Here is a 19,049-nt window from a genome sequence, read left to right on the forward strand (position 1 = left end):
ACCTACAAGAGGGTGCCCGGAAAGTGGGTTATGCAGTAGCCACAACCACTGAAGTCCTAGAAGCTAAGGCATTACCAGCTGGATGGTCAGCTCGACGGGCTGAATTATACGCCTTAGTCCGAGCCCTCACCCTCGGTGACGGCAAGAGTCAACATCTATACTGACTCTCGGTATGCCTTTGCTACTGTACATATATATGGAGCCATCTACAAGGAAAGGGGCCTCCTAACTGCAGCAGGAAAAGCTATCAAGAATAAGGAGGAGATACTGAGACTCCTCGAAGCTGTCTGGCTTCCAAAGGAAGTAGAAATCCTGCACTGTAAGGGACACCAGAAAGGAGACGACCCCATAGCGCGGGGAAATCGCCTGGCATATGAGGCAGCCAAGACCGCAGCCAGTGAGGACATGGGCAGAGCCCCTTCCCTCACCATGGCCCTGACACCCCCGTAAGAATTCCCTCCACCCAGTTACACTAAAAAGGAAAATGAATGGACCATGGCTGAGGGAGCCACCCTGACTGAAAAGGGATGGTGGATGATGCCAGACGGGCGCATCTTTGTTCCAACAGCAACTGGAGGGCATCTAGTCAAGGAATACCACCAACTCACTGATCTAGGAAAAACTGCATTAGAGGTCCTTCTCAAAAATAAAGCACTGTTGGGGCGCCTGGGTGGCTCAGTCGTTAAGCGTCTGCCTTCAGCTCAGGTCATGATCCCAGGGTCCTGGGATCGAGCCCCGCATCGGGCTCCCTGCTGAGCGGGAAGCCTGCTTCTCCCTCTCCCACTCCCCCTGCTTGTGTTCCCTTTCTCGCTGTGTCTCTGTCAAATAAATAAAATCTTTAAAAAAATTAAAAATTAAAAAAAATAAAGCACTATTACATCAGTCAGCTGCCAGCACTATGCCGAAGAACAAGTAGATGCTCGGTCTGCACCACGGCCCCGCCAGGTGTCCAGAGAACAGGAACAACCCCCTTCAAAGATCTCGAGGTAGACTCACAGATGTGCAGCCGAGCAGGGGGTTCAGATCTCTCCTAGTAATAGTACGCACATACTCTGGGAGAGTCGAAGCCTTCCCGACTAGGACTGAGCAAAGCTGGGAAGTAGCTAAAGTCCTCTTGCAGGAAAGCGTGCCCCGGTTCGGCCTGCCATTAACAACCCATAGTGACAATGGACCCGCATTTGTGGCAGACATTGTACAGGTCTTGACTAAATCTCTCAACATCACCTGGAGACTCCACACTGTATACCGCTCACCCTCTCAGTCTCAGAACCCAATGCCACATCATGGGCTGCAGGAATCATTCTCCTGTTGGGCCAATATCACCCCATGGGGACCGACCCCATGGCCAAATTTATGATTAAGTCCATGTTCACTCCAAGCCTTACAGTCAACCCCCAGAGTCAGACAGAAAATAACTCGCCCTGGCGCATCCCCGGGTCCCCCATCCACACGCAGCACGCATCTATAGTGCAACTGTTAGGTATGATTAACGCCTCCCACCAAGCGCTTAACCACTCGAATCCACCCCTAGTGTCTGACTGCTGGATCTGTAGGAAGCCCGGTCCCATCCAATACCTAGGTGTTATCCTCAACCAGTCCACCGTGTCACCTCCCACCTCGGCACCGGGGACCTCAGATTATCCCTTTCTGGCTCCGGTACCGCTGTATGGCAACTCTTCCTCTCCCATCACGGGCCAGTCGGGTCTGTGCGCCTAACAACACTTCTGGCCTGTGATCAAGGTGTGTACATCTGCATCACCCCGCGCGATCAATCATGCATGCTTGTCAGTCTCTTACCTGATCTTTCAGTCCTCCCCGGGAGCAATGCCCCACTCATCTGGAGACCTTCTAGCTGCCCTCGATGCTCCCCTGCAGCCAACCCTCTTATTGTGAGCCTGCCGGCTGCATCAGGTGTTGCCCTAGCACCCCTGGCGTCGGGATGTCTCAGGTTCAGTACCAGGGGTTAACTCAACAACTCACGGCGGATTTTTCCACCCTCACTCAGTCGGCCCTGGCCCTGCAGCGCCAACTCTATTCACTGGCCTCAGTGGTCCTCCAAAACAGGTGCAGGCTAGACTTGCTCATGGCCGCGCAAGGGGGGCTCTGCCTCTTCCTACAGGAGGAATGTTGTTTCTATGCTAATGAGTCAGGGGTGGCCCAAGAAACTCTGACCCAATTACAGGAACGAGTACATCGTCGGTGGGAAACACTCCAGCGGAAAACTTGGTGGGATACCCTCTCACAATGGTTCCCTTGGTTCGCCCCCCTTGTTGGCCCCCTCCTATTGCTTCTCCGCATAGTGGCATTTGGTCCTTGTATTCTTAATGCCCTTATTGGGTTTATTACTACTCAAATTGCTAAAATCAGACTCCAATTACTTCTTATTCACTATCGCCCCTTAGAAGATGAAGATGATGCCCTCAAAACTAGGTGTTTAAAGGGGCATCAAAGGGGGGAATGATAAGGAAAATCTGTGTCCTAAGATGGCTGACCAAGCCAGCAAGAGAGTTCCAGTCCTTGCCCTGGGGCTCTTCCGGGTTCTTCTCCCTGCTCTGTTTCCCGCGCCCACCAATCTGGGTTCTTCTCCCTGCCCTGCTTCGCGCACACGCCACAAGTGCTCAGTATGCGGAAGCAGAAGTGTATAAATTGCCCCCTTTGTTTGTGCTCGGGGCTCAGACCTTTGGAGACCATTCTCCTCTGAGCCCGCCAGCATTAAATAAACCTCCTATCCTCCAAGATCTCCGGGTGCCGCTTGGTTCTTCCGTTGGGCTATCCAGTCCAGGTTCCGTAACAATCACAATGAAATAAAATGAAATGAAACTGGAAATCAGTAGAAATATTAAATAAAACAGACAAGGCACTAGCTAATCACGAAAAAATGGGAGAAAGCACATATACACAAAAAGAAATGGCAGGCCAATAAAGAAGATGTGGTATTTATATACAGTTTATTATTATTATTATTATTATTATTACTCAGCCATCAAAAAGAATGAAATCTTGCCATTTGCAATGACGTGAATGGAACTAGAGGGTATTATGCTAAGCAAGTAAGTCAGCCAAACAAAGACAAATACCATACAATGTCACTTGTATGTGGAGTTTAAGAAACAAAACAGATGAACATAGGGGAAGGGAGGGGAAAATAAGATAAAAACAGAGAGGGAGACAAACCGTAAGAGACTCTTAACTCTAGGAAACAAACTGAGGGTTGCTGGAGGGGAGGTGGGTAGGGGCATGGGGCAACTGGGTGATGGGCATTAAGGCAGGCACTTGACATAATGAGCACTGGGTGTTATATGCAACTGATGAATCACCAAATATTAACCCTGAAACTAATAATACATTATATGTTAACTAAATTGAATTTAAATTAAAAATTTTAAAAATGACAGGGCAGAAACAAATGTTCAAATAGAGGAAATTTAAAGAAAAAAAATCTCAAGAGTATTCTAGACAACTGTATGCATAAAAAGGTGAAAGCCTAGATACAGTGGGTAGTTTCCTAGGAAAACACAATATATTAAAATTGATCCTAGCAGACAAAGAAAAGCTTGAGCAGGCCAATTTCCATAGAAAACACTGAGAAAACGGTTTTAAAACTCCACCACAAAAAAAGCATCCAGCACCAATAACATCAAAAATAAATTCTACCAAACTGAAAAACCAGATAATCCCAATGCAACTTGAATCGTTCCAGGGCATTAAAAAAAGCAGAAAAATGTTCACGTTCCTTGAAGTATAGCATTTATATGTAAACCTGATAAAGGAAGACCAAAAAAACTATCGACCAATCTCCCACAGACAGATCCAAATCCTGGTAAAATGCCAGCATTTAGAATGTATCAGCACATTAAAAAGAAATGCACGGATGATTTATATTTTAAAAATCCAATAAATCACCATAACAAACCTAAGGAGAAAAACCCTGTAATTATATCTGCATACCGAAAAGGCCTTTCACAAAATTCTACACCTAATCATGATTTTTGAAAACTAATAGTAAAATGGTCACTGACGGATCTTTCATTAACATCATTCCTGAAGCCAGCACCCCACCCCCCACCAATGAAGCTCCAGGTCATCCCACCACAGTCAGCCACAAGGAGAAATGGCCACCAATGCCACACTGATTAATACTGTACTGGAAGTATTGGCCAGAGAAAAGAAAGCAACTGGATGCCTAAGGCTTGAAAAAATAAATATCTCTAGCTATAGATGATAAAGTGTTTACCTAAAAAAATTAAGAAAATCAGTTATAAAATAAATGCAAATAAGAGAATTCAGTAAGCTGACAGAATATAAAACACAACAACAGTTTTCATTTAAACAAACAACACCCAGTTAGAAAACAATGGAACAGAAAATACTTTCCCGTATCAATGGAATAGCAACAAATGATAAAATACTTTGGAATACCGTTAACAAGAAACGTGCAAAATTTATCTGAGGAAAAACGTAAATCACTTCTGAAGGACATAAAAAGCAAACTTGAACCAATGGAAATACATCACTTATTCTTGAACAGACTGACTCGGCATCATGAAGATGTCCATTTTCTCCATGTTAGTATTTAAACTGAACGTGGTATCAATGAAAATACCCTTTTCTTTCCAGGAGACAGAAAATTTGATTCCAAAGTTCATATGGAAAAATAAACATGAAAGTAGCTAAGGAAACTTGAAAAAATAAGAGGTAGGGAAGTCAGACTTACTAGATTATCACAACCATAATCCGGTTCCAGAACATCTGCACCATCTCCAAAGTTTCTGTGTCCCTCAACAGTCCCCTCCATCCCTAAGGACCACTGGTCTGCTGACAGTGCAGATCTGTTCTGTTGAGACTGGAATTTCCCAGAAACGGAATCATATAATATACACATACTCTGTTGTGTCTCGCTTCTTTTGCTCGGCATGTTTCTGAGGTTCATGCATGTTGTTGCACAGATCCATAGCCTTGTTCCTTTTCCATGCTGAGCAGTATTCCACTGCATGCACATACCATTTTTATAAATCCACCTGTTGATAAGCACTTGGGTTGTATCCAATGTGGCTATTATTACTAAAGCTCCTACAAACATTTGTGTACCAATCTTTCTGTGTAAAGATTTTCATATCTCATTGGTAAATAGCTAAAAGAAATACTGCTGGATAATATGGTTAAGTGTTTTTTAATATTAAAATAACTGCCAAACAATTCTCTGAAGAATTGTGTCACATCTGTGTAAACATGTGTTTAATTTCAGCTCTTCAGATCAATATGGCGCCATATCTCCCCATGGTTCTAAACTGCATTTCACTGATGACTGGTGGTGTGGGAGCTTCTCTCTCTATGTGCTAATGGCTACCACTCTATATTCTTCTGTGAAGCATTCAAATCTTCCACCTAATTTTAAAGTTGGGCTGTCTCTTACCTACTGAGTGATAATAGCTCTTCACATACTCTGGACAAAGTCCTGAAACGAGGTTGCATTATTACAAATATTTTCTTCCAGCCTAAGGTTTGCCTTTTCTTTTGCTGAACAATGCTTTCAAAATGCAAAATTTCTGAATTCGATGATGTCCAATAATCTATTTCTTTCTTGTACAGTTAGTGTTTTTTGTGTCCTAAGAAATCTTCACCTACCTATGAAAATTTTCTACAGTCTACCAAAAAATAAAAACTACTAAAATTAGTGAGTTTAGCGAGGCTGCTAGATGAGGTAAATATACAAAATTCAAATGTATTCTTACGTATATTTATACAGAAGAAGCTTCTATGTATGCTAGTATAGTATGTATAGCAATTTCCTTATAAATACAGAAATACACATTTATATATTATTTACACATTTCTGTATATGCCAAATACTAGCAATGAAAAATCAGAAATTAAATTTTCAAACAGTAACATTTAAAATATATAATATACAATTAACAAAATATATGCAAGCCCAGTTCACTTAAAACTATAAAACTTTGTTGAGAGACAATAAGTGAAGGCCCATCTAAATGGAGACATATTTGCCATGTCTGTGGCTTAGAAGACTACATCTTTAGATGTCAGTTGTCTCCAAATCAATCTATAGATTCAATGTCATCAAAATTCCAGTAGGTAGTTTTAAAGAAATTGGCAAGCGTGTTGTGATGAGCACTGGGTGTTAAACGCAACTGATGAATCGTTGAACACTGCATCAGAAACTCACGATGTACTGTATGTTGGCTAACTGAACATAAAAAATGTTTTTTAAAGAAATCCATCTATTTTTGAAATAAGAAAATGCTGGAGGTCATGACTTACAAGTCTACAGCCCACGAGAGCCTGTGTCTGTCCTTACAGTGGAAATGGACTCACACATCATGTTGGTATTCTGACAAAGGTGCTGAAGTAATTCAGTGAAGAAAGGATGGCCTTTCCTACAAAATCTGGAAACCCATTTGTAAATAAAAATGAACCTCAATGCTGACCTTGCACACACATATAATTTAACTTTAAATGATCTACATGTAGTGTCTCCAAATAATCCCTGGGTGAGAGAAGTCACATGAAGCTGAGCTGAGGTGCCAGGTTTTCACCTGGAGGCCCAGTGGGGTTGTTGGCAGCTCAGCCCCTTGTGGCTGCAGGCAAAACTGAGGTTTCCCCTGTGGTGGGTGGTGGGGCGTTCCCAGTTCCCAGGCCCCCACAACACGACAGCCAGTGGGGGGTTCACGTGAGTGCCCCCCAGGCCTCCAGTCTCTGACCTGCGATCAGCCAGAGAAAACTCACTGCCTTCAAAGCACTCACAGTGGGTCCACCCAGATCATTTCCCTTTAGCTGTGTAACAAACTTCTCATAATGCTTGTAGATTTGACCATTTCTCCTTGAAATTCCACAAATTTTGTTCTATATGTGTTTAGGCCAATTTTAGCCTTGCTCTATCTTCCTTGGAGGCTAATCTAATTATTATTACAAAGTTCCCCCTAGTATCTAGTGATGACTTTTTCTGGTCTAACGTTAATAGCTTATCAGCTTGCTTTTAGTTATTAGCATCTCCAGGGCATCATTTTCCCTCCTTTTCATTCCAAACTTCCTTAAGTGTTCTGGGTTTTTGGTTTTTTTTTTTTAAGATTTTATTTTTAAGTAATCTCTACACCCAATGTGGGGCTCGAACCTACAACCCTCAGATCAAGAGCTGCACACTCTACCCACTAAGCCAGCCAGGTACCCCAAGTGTTCTGTTTTAGGGTCTTACATTAATTTTTAGGGCTGCAGTAACAAATTGGGTGGCTTAAAAAACTAAAAATTTATTCTTTCACAATTTTAGAGGCTAGAAGCCCAGAATCAGGTGCCAGCAGGGCCCTCTCCCTCTGAAGGCTCTACAGCTTTCCTTGACTTGTCTGCCCCTGTGTGCACCTGACCTTCTGTGTATATCTGTGTTTTCTCCTCTTATGAGGACACCACTCATTGGACAGAGGGCCCAGTCTAAATCCAGGAGGATTTTACCTGAGATCCTTAACAGGATACCATTTCCAAATAAGGTCACATTCTGAGGCTCTGGGTAGATGTGAATTGGGGGGTGGGGGGCGTGTGGAGAGGATATCCTATTCCATACCCTACTGGTGCACGTACAGAGCTAGTAATCTCCAAATCTGAGCTCAATCTTGGTAGGGGGCTGATCCTGCTCCATCCCCCTACAGGGCAACACCCAAGAAAATGAGTGCTTCTGGCAAAGCCTGCTGTCCTCTGGTCACATAACACTCCACTAGGGTGAAGGCTGCCGGCGGTGTCTGGGCCCTTGTGCTCAGGTTGGTGCTCAGAGGTCCTGAGCCCCTGGACTTCCCATGTAGGCATTAAGCCTCGGGATGTGGAGGCGCACCTTGCAGCCTCTGCCCGGCCACCGAAGCCTCCCTGCTGAGATAAAAATGGCATCTTCAGAATCCAGGCAGGCTAGCGACATGGTGGGCTTTCCCTCTGTGGGAGGAAGTAGCTTCCTGTTGTCCTCAGACCCTTGCCACGTGCAAGGACGCTGGAGAAGGGCACCCTCTGAGCAAACAGGAAAGGAGTTCCCACACTACACAGGTACCAAGCTGCCATCACAGATGGTGGAGCCCACTGCTGTGGCCCCTCCGCCAACTGGAACGTCCCTGCTCAAGGGTGGACCCCGCGGTTGACGCAAACGGCCCTGGAAGCGCCCGCTAAGGACCAGCCGCAGACGCCCGCCGATGCTCTCGGGCCATTGCCGGTGCTGCAGCCACGTGGCCAGAAACAAAGCTTCTCATCCCAAATTCTCCCTCTTGGTGAAGACTCAGGAAGGCTTGCCTCCCAGAACCCCCAAGACATAAATGGCAATCGGACACCCCCATCCCCTTTGGAGACCCAGATATACCGACATGACCGGGCACTTACTTCACTTCTCGAATACACAACGCTGAGTCCCGAATGAGCCAGACAAGAGAACTTGCCCTCGGGTTCCAGCCTTAGCAGGTGGCCCCCCAGAGCACCACACGTTTGGCTGGCTTACACAAGTCCGAGCTCGAAGACATAAAACGTGCACATTTCAGCCATCAGCCTGAAGGCAGAATTACAGCAAAGTCACCAGAAGGGAAGCTTATTGGAATCTGACTCTGTCTCTGATGTTTGGTGACGGACAGCTTTCCGGCCTGCCCATCCCACCCTCCGTTCCACATCCGGACAAGCGGATAAAGGCCACCTGTGGAGAATTCAAACCACAGAAACCCGGCCCACGCAGGGGCCCTCCCTCCATCCCACCCCAACCACAGGAAGAGCAGGCCACTCACTCCCCGCTGCTGCCTTTAGCCGTTCAGACCCGCCTCCTGGGAGCCACCGTCCTGAAAGCCTGGTTATGTGACAAATTACCTCTTCATACCCTCTTGGTGGTCATGTGGCTTCATCACTCTTGATAATCAAGCCAAATTTGGGGTCAGGGTTGATCCTGCCCCTTTTGCTCTTAGGACTTTGAGGCTATATGCTCCTTCATTTCTCTTCTGGGAGTTAGGGGAGAGGTTCCTCCTTGTAGACGTCACTGCCCATCGGTACATAAATGGTCCCAGACAATTCAAGGATCCTGGACTGTTTAGTTCCTCATAACCTTCTCCTAACGTAAATGCTAACGCCCTCTGTTTCTCTTCTGCGCGTAGTTTAAAATCCACAAGACGCGGTTCCTGCTGTTTTATAGTTGACCCTCAGATCTCCTCGTCCCCAGCGCTGCTCATCGGCCTTCCGCTTCGTGTCCCACGCGTGTTCTTCTCAGCGGTGCTGGGACTGTTACGGATTCTCCATGTTACCTGAGATGCCTTCACTCCCCTTCACTCCTGGGGGTCACTTTCTGTTACGGATTTCCTGCTGGCAGTTCTCTCTTTCAAGACCCTATTCTATGATCCTTGAGATCCACGGTTGCCCGCAGTAAGTCAGACCCTGAAGGGAGTCTGCGTCCCCTGGCTGCTACCAGAGAGGCTTTCTTGGTCCTCGGGTAATCTCAGTTCACCCTGATGCGCCCGTATGCAGATTCAGTTTTGTTTATCCCACTTGGGGCTTGTAGGCCTTCTTGATTCCATGGATCAATGTCCTTAGTCTATTTTGGAGAAATATCTGCCATTATCTCTTCAAATGTTGCTTTTGACCCATTCACTCCCTCCCCTGCTCCTGATACCAAATGCTAGAATTTTTCCATGGATCCTTTATGGCCTTGCCACTCAAAGTGTCGTCTAAGACCGACGGGACCGATACCACCAGGCAGCTTTTAAAACGTCAGAATCCAAGGGGCGCCTGGGTGGCTCACTCGGTTAAGTGTCTGACTTTTGATTTCAGCTCAGGTCATGATCTCAGGGTCGTGAGACAGAGCCCCGTGACGGGCTCCACACTCAGCAGGGAGTCTGCTTGAGATTCTCTCTCGCTCTCCCCCTCCCTGCTGTGTGCTCTCTCTCACAGAAGAAAAAAAAAAGTTAGAATCGAGGCATCCCCAGGGACCCAACGAATTGGAATCTACATTTAAACAACATCCCCAGTAGTTCCCATGCCATTAAAGCCTGAGAAGGACTGGTCTACATCTTGTACCCTCTCTTTCCATTTACCTCACTCAATATCTGCATTTCATTCCAGGTAACCTCTTAACTTTTTCACTGATCCAGAAAACACCATACAGAAAAGTGCACAAAACACAAACCCAACGCTCAGTGCATCATTACAAAGCAAATATTCACACTGCCACCCAAGTTAGGAAATGGGATGTTGCCAGAGCCCCAGACGCTCCCCTCCACCCCGCATCTCGGTGTGATTCCACTGTCCATCCTGCTATGAAACCCACTCCCTGAGTTAACCTTTGTACTCAGTGTTTCTATTCTGGAATTTCTACTGGGTTCTTTTCTAAATCGGTTCCGTCATTTTTCATAGCTTTGAGTTCTGAAACCCTCTCCCTAAACACGGCAACCACAGGGGTTTTAGCGTGTAAGGACTGCAGTATCTTGAGCTCATACTCTCTCACCTCTCCCGTGCCTAGTTAGCTCTAAGTGAGTGCTGGACACTGCATTTCAAAGCACAAATAACATGCGGCCTTGGGTGACGTTATCTTTCCCAGGAAGGAGTCTCGTTTACTCCTCCCAGGTGGCCGGGGTGCCAGGCTGCAGCCAGGGGGAGCACGGCGGACCTGCAGATCCCACTTCGGGCTGCAACCCCCAACACCCCGCCCAGTGTAAGGGGAGGCCCAGGGCTCCGCCCTCACCGGCTCCCTCAGCCGGGCCATCAAGGGCCTACAGCCTCTCAGCTGCCTTGGGGGAAGGGTCTCCAGGGCAAAGTTGCCACAGTGTCGGCAACTCCATCTGATTCCGGCTAAATCTCCTGAATCTTGGTCTAGACATTTCTGTTCTTTCTCCTCTCTGAGGTTATCCAGCAGATGTACGCCTCCTACCTTTACTATCCTTCGCAGACAAAGAAAGGGAAGCACATGGTCTACCGCTCCCAGAGAGAACCTCAGTGGCCTCTTCATCTACGCAATGGATTCTCAAATGGATCTGGGGATGCCAATTACACTTATTCGGAAGTCTTCTTCAACAGCTGCACAATGGTTTATGTGAAATGTTTCATCAGATGTTACTCATTTTGTTTGCTAAGCTTAGTTCCTTTCAAGTCAGTTCTGTGCGCACAGACGTCTGCTCCTCTTGATCCCCGGGACGCCAGCCTGCCCAGCCTTTCCAAGGCCTCCTTCCCCACAGGTGGGGACACTGCCTCCATCTGAGAGCCACTTCCCACACCTGCCACCTTACACCCACTTTCCTCGTTTCTCCCGGCCAAACCCTCCCAATGCCCCAGAGTCACTTCTAAATGGACATTCTGGTAACAGAGGCTTTTGGTGTCCTGGGCAAGTGCTCATGTTTGTCAAACATGCCTCAGTTTCTCCTGAGTTGGGCCTTAGCTGGGACTTGAAACAAGGTAAGGAAAGGTAAGAATGCAGACAGAGAAGGAATTGCAGGGAGGAGAGAGACTGCCAGCAAGCTCAGGGGACAGGAGAGCAGAGGCACATGAACTGAACCCACAGGCAGCCTGTGGCTGAGTCTCGGTGACGGCTCGGGAGGGGCAGAGACGGGGCTAGGGAGACAGGCTGCTGCAGGCAGCTGAGCTGGAGAGGAGGAGCTGGGGTACTGGGCCACAGAATGACAGCTTGTCCTACCACATCGAGTGCCCGGCTCCAGGCGCCACCCATCACAGTGGTCACGGCACAGAGTGTCCGTGACCCTGGGAGACAGCTAGGACCTGCAGAGACTCCCAAGAGCCAGTCACTCACCAGCAGGAAGGGGCCCTCTGGATGGTCACAGGCCTGCAACGCAGATGAGTATGTAGGCAGGGAGAAGGAGGCCCACTCCCTCCCATTCTCCGCTTTCCACACCTTGATCAGGCCCAGCTTGTCCACGGTGACGACCAGCTGCAGCCGAGGGTAGGTCACCAAATTCACCAGAGCAGCGGGCTGCAGGGGGCTTGACCAGATCTCTGTGCCCTGGGCAACGACAAAAGGAAAATAACAACTTATACGGGGGCCATTCATTTCATAAACATATGACCATCGCCTAGTGCACACGGGGGGCGCACGGGTGGAAAAGGCACAGACCCCACGCTCACAGGAGCCACAGTGTGGTGCAGAGCACGACACGGAAGCGGTGTTTCGGGGCACAGCAGTGGCGGAACTGGGGGTGTACGGAAATTCCCAAGCGCTGGCACCACCAGGACTGCACTGGGGGGCGGCCAGTGTGCACACAGTGGTTGCCCCCAGCTCCACCAAGGCAGGCTGGGCAGGGAGCTGGGGCCTGGGCCACACGGCTGCATACAAAGAACTTACATGTGCAGCATCTCCCTCAGGCCCCGGCAGCCCCATTTTACAGATTAGCTAACTCAGGCTTGTGGGTGAGAACAGTTCACGTGGCATGTCCGTGTTGTCCTGCTTAAAACACCCCCTTTCCTGGGAGGGGCCCTAGCCAAGGCCCGAGCTGGGTGATTCCATGGTCTTTCCCAGGACTGTAAGAACTGGAACAGGTGGGAAAGAGCCGGTGCCGGTGGGCTCAGGGCACCTGAAGGCGGGACACCAGAGAACTATCCGTGACATTCCATTCCCAGTCTCCCAGAGGCACCACCTGGGCTTCCGTTCCCATTCTGGGTTATTATGACCCTTTTTCTATCATGTGTTCATTTTACCATGATCTGGATCTTTTTTTCCAACCAAGATACTCAGGATTCCTCTATGAGATCCTTTCTCAGTTGATTTCTGTTGCTCAAGCAGCAAGGTGATGCGGAGGGATGGCAAGGAGTCTCGGGGAACAGAGCACATTCACCAGGGTTACTGAAGGAGGCGTGAGACTCCCTCCTGGTTTCGGAGTGGAAGCGGAGGTCAGGGGTCAGAGCACAGAAACACGCTGACCAGTGACTGGGGGGCAACACGCCTGCCGCAGAAGGAAGTGGGCTGTGGTGGCACCAGGACTCTGATGCCAGAAACAGACGAACTCAAACCCTAGAATTCTCCAGGGACAGTGGATGACACGTGGCATGGAAAGCCAGACCAGAAACCAATATAACCAGTCAAAAGCATGGTCTTAAATACTCTAAGTGGAAACTAAGATCATTTTTGAAAAGGAGGATTTATTGGGGCATCTGGGTGGTGCAGTCAGTTGAGTGTCTGACTTCTGGTTTCGGCTCAGGTCGTGATCTCATGGGTCGTGGGGTCGAGCCCCACATCGGGCTCCACACTCAGCGGGGAGTCTGCCTGAGATTCTCTCCCTCTCTGTCCCTCCTGCTCGCATGCACATGCTTTCTCTAAAATGAATAAATACATCTTTAAAAAAAAAAAAAAAGGAGTATTTATTAACTTTAGGAAACGCCAAATGTTAGTTTGCCTCATAGCTCAGTGTGAAAAGCACTTACACAATTACAATACTACTAACCATACAGATAATTATTTGGGGACAGGAAGACTGCTCTGTGTGGACGTGGAAGGAGGAAAGGGGGGCTCGTTTTCTACGGGAGGTTTGCTCGTGGAGAGTACCACGGTTGTGCAGCCAGGCAGGATGTGTGCAGGCGGCTCTGGACTCTGAAAGAGGCTCATGCTGGCAAACCAGACCACACGGAAGTGGAGCTCAGCAAATTACGGCCTTCGGCCGAACCCAGCCCACTGCCCATATTTGTAGTTTAGTTTAAAAAAAAAAAAAAAAATCAAAAGACGATTTCACAACACATGAAAATATGTGCACCTCACATGTCAGCATGCGTTGCTAGCTGTCAGAACAGGCCACTCTCCTGTTTGCTTTCTGCTCCTGCCTCGAGCCCACAGAGCTGGGGGTTACTTAGGGACCACAGGGCCCTTGACGGGAAACGTCCGCCGAGCCTGTACCCAAGTGCTCTCCCCGTTCAAGTCGAGACCTGATCATCTGGGCAACTGTAGGGTCTCCCAGGCACCGTGTCTTCTTCCGCTGACCCCCCACCCTGAGCCCATGTGGCCAGGTGTCCGCAGCCGACGCAGGTCCTACAGAGAGGCCACAGGAAGGCGGGCAGCCTCCCACCCCAGGAACCACAGGACCTTCCTGTGAAATGACCCTCAAATACTGCCTTGTAGGAGGAAAACCAAGCATGAGAAGAGGAAACTATCATCAACAACCGAAAACTTGGCCACGGAGTAGAGAGAAATGATGCAAACAACTTTGTACCCTTTAAACAAAAAAGAGCATGGGGATAAGAACGGGCTCCTGGTAACGAAGAAGTTTCTGCAAAGCAGGCAGACAACACAGACTCTCTGAAGCATGCGGATGGAGGAACAGACTCTACTAATGTAAAAACGGATGAGTCGATAGCCACCAGGAAGACGAAGATTGGACAGGACTTGAACAGTGGTCGCCTCTGAGAAGAACTGCTGAGGAGAGCAGGCAGGGGGAGAATTTTTTCGCTCATGAAATATCTCCTAGTCCTACTTTTCCAAAACCCTCAACGGTGTTTTACTTTCATGATTCAAAAGCAAAATAAATTGTAACTAACCACAGCACATCCCTCATGTGCCCCCGCCCGGCGCCCCTTCCTCCCATTCCAAGCCCCTGCCCTGGCTCCTGGGCCCCTCACAACCTAGGCTGCAGCCCAGCTGGGACTTTCAAGACTCCATCACCACCTCTGTGCCCAGCAATGGCCTCAGGTGGCCTCTCAAGTGTCCCCACGTGACCAAACGCAGCACACACCCACTCTCTCCCAGACTCTAACGTGACGTCTGGGCAGAGCAGTGACCCCACGGCTGGCATGGGGGTGGCAGGACGCAGCTCCCAGCAGCCTGCTTCCCTCGCACACTAGCGAGGAAGGCCCAGGTCTCGGTCAGTGTGCTGAGAGCCAGGGTGCCCTGTTCAAAGCGGCCAGGGAAATCCGGGGAGCCCCCTCTGCTCTCTGCGCGAACTGGGCACTTCCAGCAGAGCTGGCCAACGGCGACACGAGGAGGCTCCCCACTTAACGTAGCAAGGACCCACAGGTGCCTTTGCTTGTCCAGGGCTTTCAAAAACATGAGGTAATCTGTAGTTTCCAGGAAAAAGTCCTATAGAGGAGGTTGGTTTCTATGTGTGCAGAACCCTTGGATTTACAGGGAACCACACGGTTCAGGACTCAGAGACACTTCCCTCTCCGTCTCAGACTGATCGTCCATAAAATCAGGGTGATAATAATGCATGCTTTGCTCAGCTGCGGTGAGAATCAGTGAGGAAATGGACTGCAAAGCTTTTTAACAATAGTGACAACCAAGTGTGAAATACCAGTTATCAAAGTCTCAACACTTAGCTGGTACATGGGGGTAACTAGAAGGGGCAACTGTTTGGGCAAAACACCCCGGACTGGGCACTAGCTCCAACGTGGACACCGCGGGACCGGGGGCAGGTGATGCTGTGTGGCTGCTGCCGCAGGCGCCCACCTCCCCGAGGCAGGCCGCTCAGAGTCAAGGGCAGATCTGGCTCCATGTGCGACCCGGCCTCTTGCAGCTCAGAGTTCTGGTCTATACCATGGGGATCCCACCACCCGGAAGCTGCCCCCGGGGGCTGAACGAGCTAGCGAAGGGGAAGAACCTCAGTAGGATCCTGTGAGTGGCACCCTGGCCCCTCCACCCGGCTCACCTCCTGCACGTCCCAGGCACGCACTGTGCTGTCCGAGGACACGGTGCACACCACCGACTTCTCCTGCCCATCAAACCGGCACTCGTTGGTTGAGATGTAGGCCAGCTCGTCTATGCCTCCTGGAAGAGAACAGAGACTGGCCCTGAATGCACACCGTACGTCTGGGATGTGGACATGCAGACTGAGGAAGGGCCACCGGGACACTCCTTCCTCTCTCTCTCTTGGGAGCACACAGGCGCTCCTTAGGGGACAGCTGTGGCCATAGGGCTTCACACCCAGGACTGCCCCCTCCCACCAGCCACGTGGCCACAATACTCCCTACTCTCTTGCTTTCTGTTTCTCTCTACTCTGAAATAAATATAACAATTCCTTCTTCACAGGGCTACTCTGAGCACCAAGTGACATAGCCAAATACAGAACCCAGCAGGGCGAGTCCTCGTCAAGCAGCCCCTTCCCACTCACTGGCTAAACACCAAATCCCAGGGCACTCGACCGGGACAAGTGAGCAGCAGGAAAGCTTGCAGCCATACCTTTGTGCCCAGCAATGGCTTTGCAGATGAAGTCCTTCTCTGGCCGCCCAGATTCCATTCGGAACTCCAGCTCAGATCGGCAGAGATAGTACTGTTTCCATGTTTGTGTGCCCAAGGTCATCTGGGAGGCTTTACATGATGACCAGCGTCTCAGACACAGCTGCCTGGAACACAGACCCATGATCCCAGGCAGGACAGGGCAGGCGTTAGAAGAAGGTACTATGAGGGTGCCTGGGTGGCTCAGTTGGTTAAGCGACTGCCTTCGGCTCAGGTCATGATCCCAGAGTCCTGGGATGGAGTCCCACATTGGGCTCCCAGCTCAGCGGGGAGCCTGCTTCTCCCTCTGACCCTCTCCCTCTCATGCTGTTTCTCTCTCTCTCTCTCTCAAATAAATAAATAAATAAAATCTTTTAAAAAAAAAAGAAGAAGGCACTATGATGTCCACAGGTCTAGTTTTGATTCCTGGCTTTACCATCTAGTAGCTTGTACAATGCACTCTGCCTACTGAGGCCTCAACTGCCTCCACTGTTAAAGTGGGGATGATGATGAGATGACACTGAACAAGTGCTCACCACCACCAGGCATCAGTGCTTCTTGGGTATTCCGCCACTTTTCCTGACACCCCCGTGAAGTAGGTCCTGACCCCTTGTACATGACCGGGGCTTTAACTGACCCAAGGCCAAGGGCATGCAGCTTCGGTCATGCAACCGAATTACTTCGGTAATTCAAGAGTATTTCTTGGGATGCCTGAGTGGCTCAGTCAGTTAAGCATCTGCCTTCAGCTCAGGTCATGATCCCAGGGTCCTGGGATCGAGTCTCACATCGGGCTCCTTGCTCAGCGGGGAGGCTGCTTCTCCCTCTGCCTGTCGCCCCCCTGCTTGTGCTCACTCTCTCTCTCTGACAAATAAATAAAATCTTAAAAAAAAAAAAAGAGTATTTCTTGAAGTCTCCAACTCTTATTGCTGAATTGTCTGTTTCTCCTTTCAGTTCTGTCAGCCCTTCATGTATTTTGCTGCTGTCATTAGATGCGTATGCATTTGTAATTTTTAGATCTTCTTCATGGATTGACTTATCATAAAACAGCCTTCTTTGTCTCTAGTAATGCTTTTTGTCTTACAGTCTACTTTGTCTGATATTAGCATGGCCATTCCAACTTTCCTTTGGTTACTGTTTGCATGGTGTATCTGTTTCCATTCTTCAAATTTCAACTTATCTAAGTCTTTGAATCTAAAGTATGTCTCTTGTAGACAGCAGAAAGTTGGATATTGTTTATCCCTTCTGACAACCTCTGCCTCTTTATTGGAGTGTACACTTAATACATTTCACATAATTAATGACAAGGCATGATTTACATGTCATCTTGCTACTTATTTCTAGGTTTTAAGCATTTTCCCCTCTAGTCTTCTGTTACTGCCTTCTTTTGTGTTGAATAATTTCTAATGTACTAATTCCCTTGTCATTTCTTCTACCATATTTTTTGAGTTCTTAATGGTTGCCTTGGGGATTAATCTAGTTTTGATTAACATCAACTTAAATTTCAACAGTATTCAAAAACTTTGCTCCTATGTAGCACCGTTTCCTGCCCCTCTCCAATTGTGCCGCTACACCTACAAATCACGTTTTATACATTATATATGCATCAACAGACAACTATATTGTTTTATGCAGCTGTCATTTAAATCATTAAAGAGAAAAACAGACTTAGAAATAAATACATTTATACTGCCTTTTATATATGCCTATAAAGTAACATCACTAGTGTTCTTTATTTTCATGTAGATTCAACTTACTACCTAACATCCTTTCATTTCAAACTGAAAGACTCCCTTAGGGTTTCTTGCAGGGCAAGTGTATAGCAACAAACCCTCTCAGCTTTTGCTAATCTTAAAAGGTCTTCATTTTCTCCTTTATTTTTCTAGACATTCAACTCTAATAATCTTTTCTTTCAACACTTCCAATGTCATCCCACTACCTTCTGTGTTCCATGTTTTTTAATGAGAAATCAACTGTTAAACATCATCAGGGTTTCCTTGTACATGATGAGTTGCTTCTCTCTTGCTGCTTTCAAGATTCTCTATCTTCAGCTTTCAAGTTTGATTACAATGTGTCTTTTTAAATATTTTATTTAAGTAATCTCTACACCCAATGTGGGGCTTGAACTCATGACCCCAAGATCAAGAGTTGCATGCTCTACCCACTGAGCCAGCCAGGTGTCCCTACAATGTGTTCTGATGTGGAACTCTTTGTGAGACTGACGTGCTGCCTACTGCACTAAGACGACACTGGTGGTGTGGAACTCTTTGAGTTTATCCTACTTGCAGTTCATTGAGCTTTTGCATGTGTAAGTTAACATCCTTCATCAAATCTGGGAAGTTCCCAGCCCTTATTTCTTTAAATATTTTATTCCTTCTCCCTTTCCCCTCTCATTCTGGGACTCCTGTTATGCAATGCTGGCATGCTTGATGGTGTCCCACAGGTCTCTTAGGCACTGTTGATTTTTCTTCCTTCTTCATATTCATTCTATTCTTCAGACTGGATAATCTCCCTTGGCTTATCTTCAAATTCACCAATTCTATCTTCTGTGCTCAAATCCTGAGTTTTTAATTTGAATTTTCTACTCTATAATTTCTATTTATTTTTATAAATATTCTTTACTGATATTATCTATTGGATGAGACACTGTCCTCCTTCCCTTTAGTTCTTTGCACATGGTTTCCTGTAGTTGTTTGAACATAATGAAAATAGCTAATTTAAATTCTTTACCCAGTAAGTCCAATGCCTGGGCTTTCTCAAAGTTTCTGTTGTTTGCTTTATTTCCTGTGTATAAGCTATACTTTTCTTATTTCTTTGCATGACTCATAACTTGTTGAAAACTGAACATTTTAAATAATGTGGAGTTCTGGAAATCTGAACCCCTGCGCCCCCCCCC

At 47.7% G+C, this 19,049-nt stretch overlaps 1 protein-coding gene across 8 annotated transcripts in view; it reads right to left on the reverse strand.

The window, feature by feature from the left end:
* The window catches only part of CDK20 (cyclin dependent kinase 20), a 56,154-nt gene that overhangs the window by 20,756 nt on the left and 16,349 nt on the right, over positions 1 to 19,049 (reverse strand). For all 8 annotated transcript variants that reach the window (XM_032427449.1, XM_032427453.1, XM_032427447.1 and 5 more), the window contains 3 exons: positions 16,121 to 16,284; positions 15,591 to 15,709; positions 11,756 to 11,965 (listed from right to left, as the gene is read on the reverse strand). In XM_032427449.1, the coding sequence (XP_032283340.1) occupies positions 11,756 to 11,965; positions 15,591 to 15,709; positions 16,121 to 16,284 (493 nt within the window). The remainder of the gene's footprint in view (positions 1 to 11,755; positions 11,966 to 15,590; positions 15,710 to 16,120; positions 16,285 to 19,049) is intronic.

The sequence above is a fragment of the Phoca vitulina genome, unplaced genomic scaffold (assembly GCF_004348235.1).
Source record: "Phoca vitulina isolate PV1807 unplaced genomic scaffold, GSC_HSeal_1.0 scaffold37, whole genome shotgun sequence".
Lineage (NCBI taxonomy): Eukaryota > Metazoa > Chordata > Mammalia > Carnivora > Phocidae > Phoca > Phoca vitulina.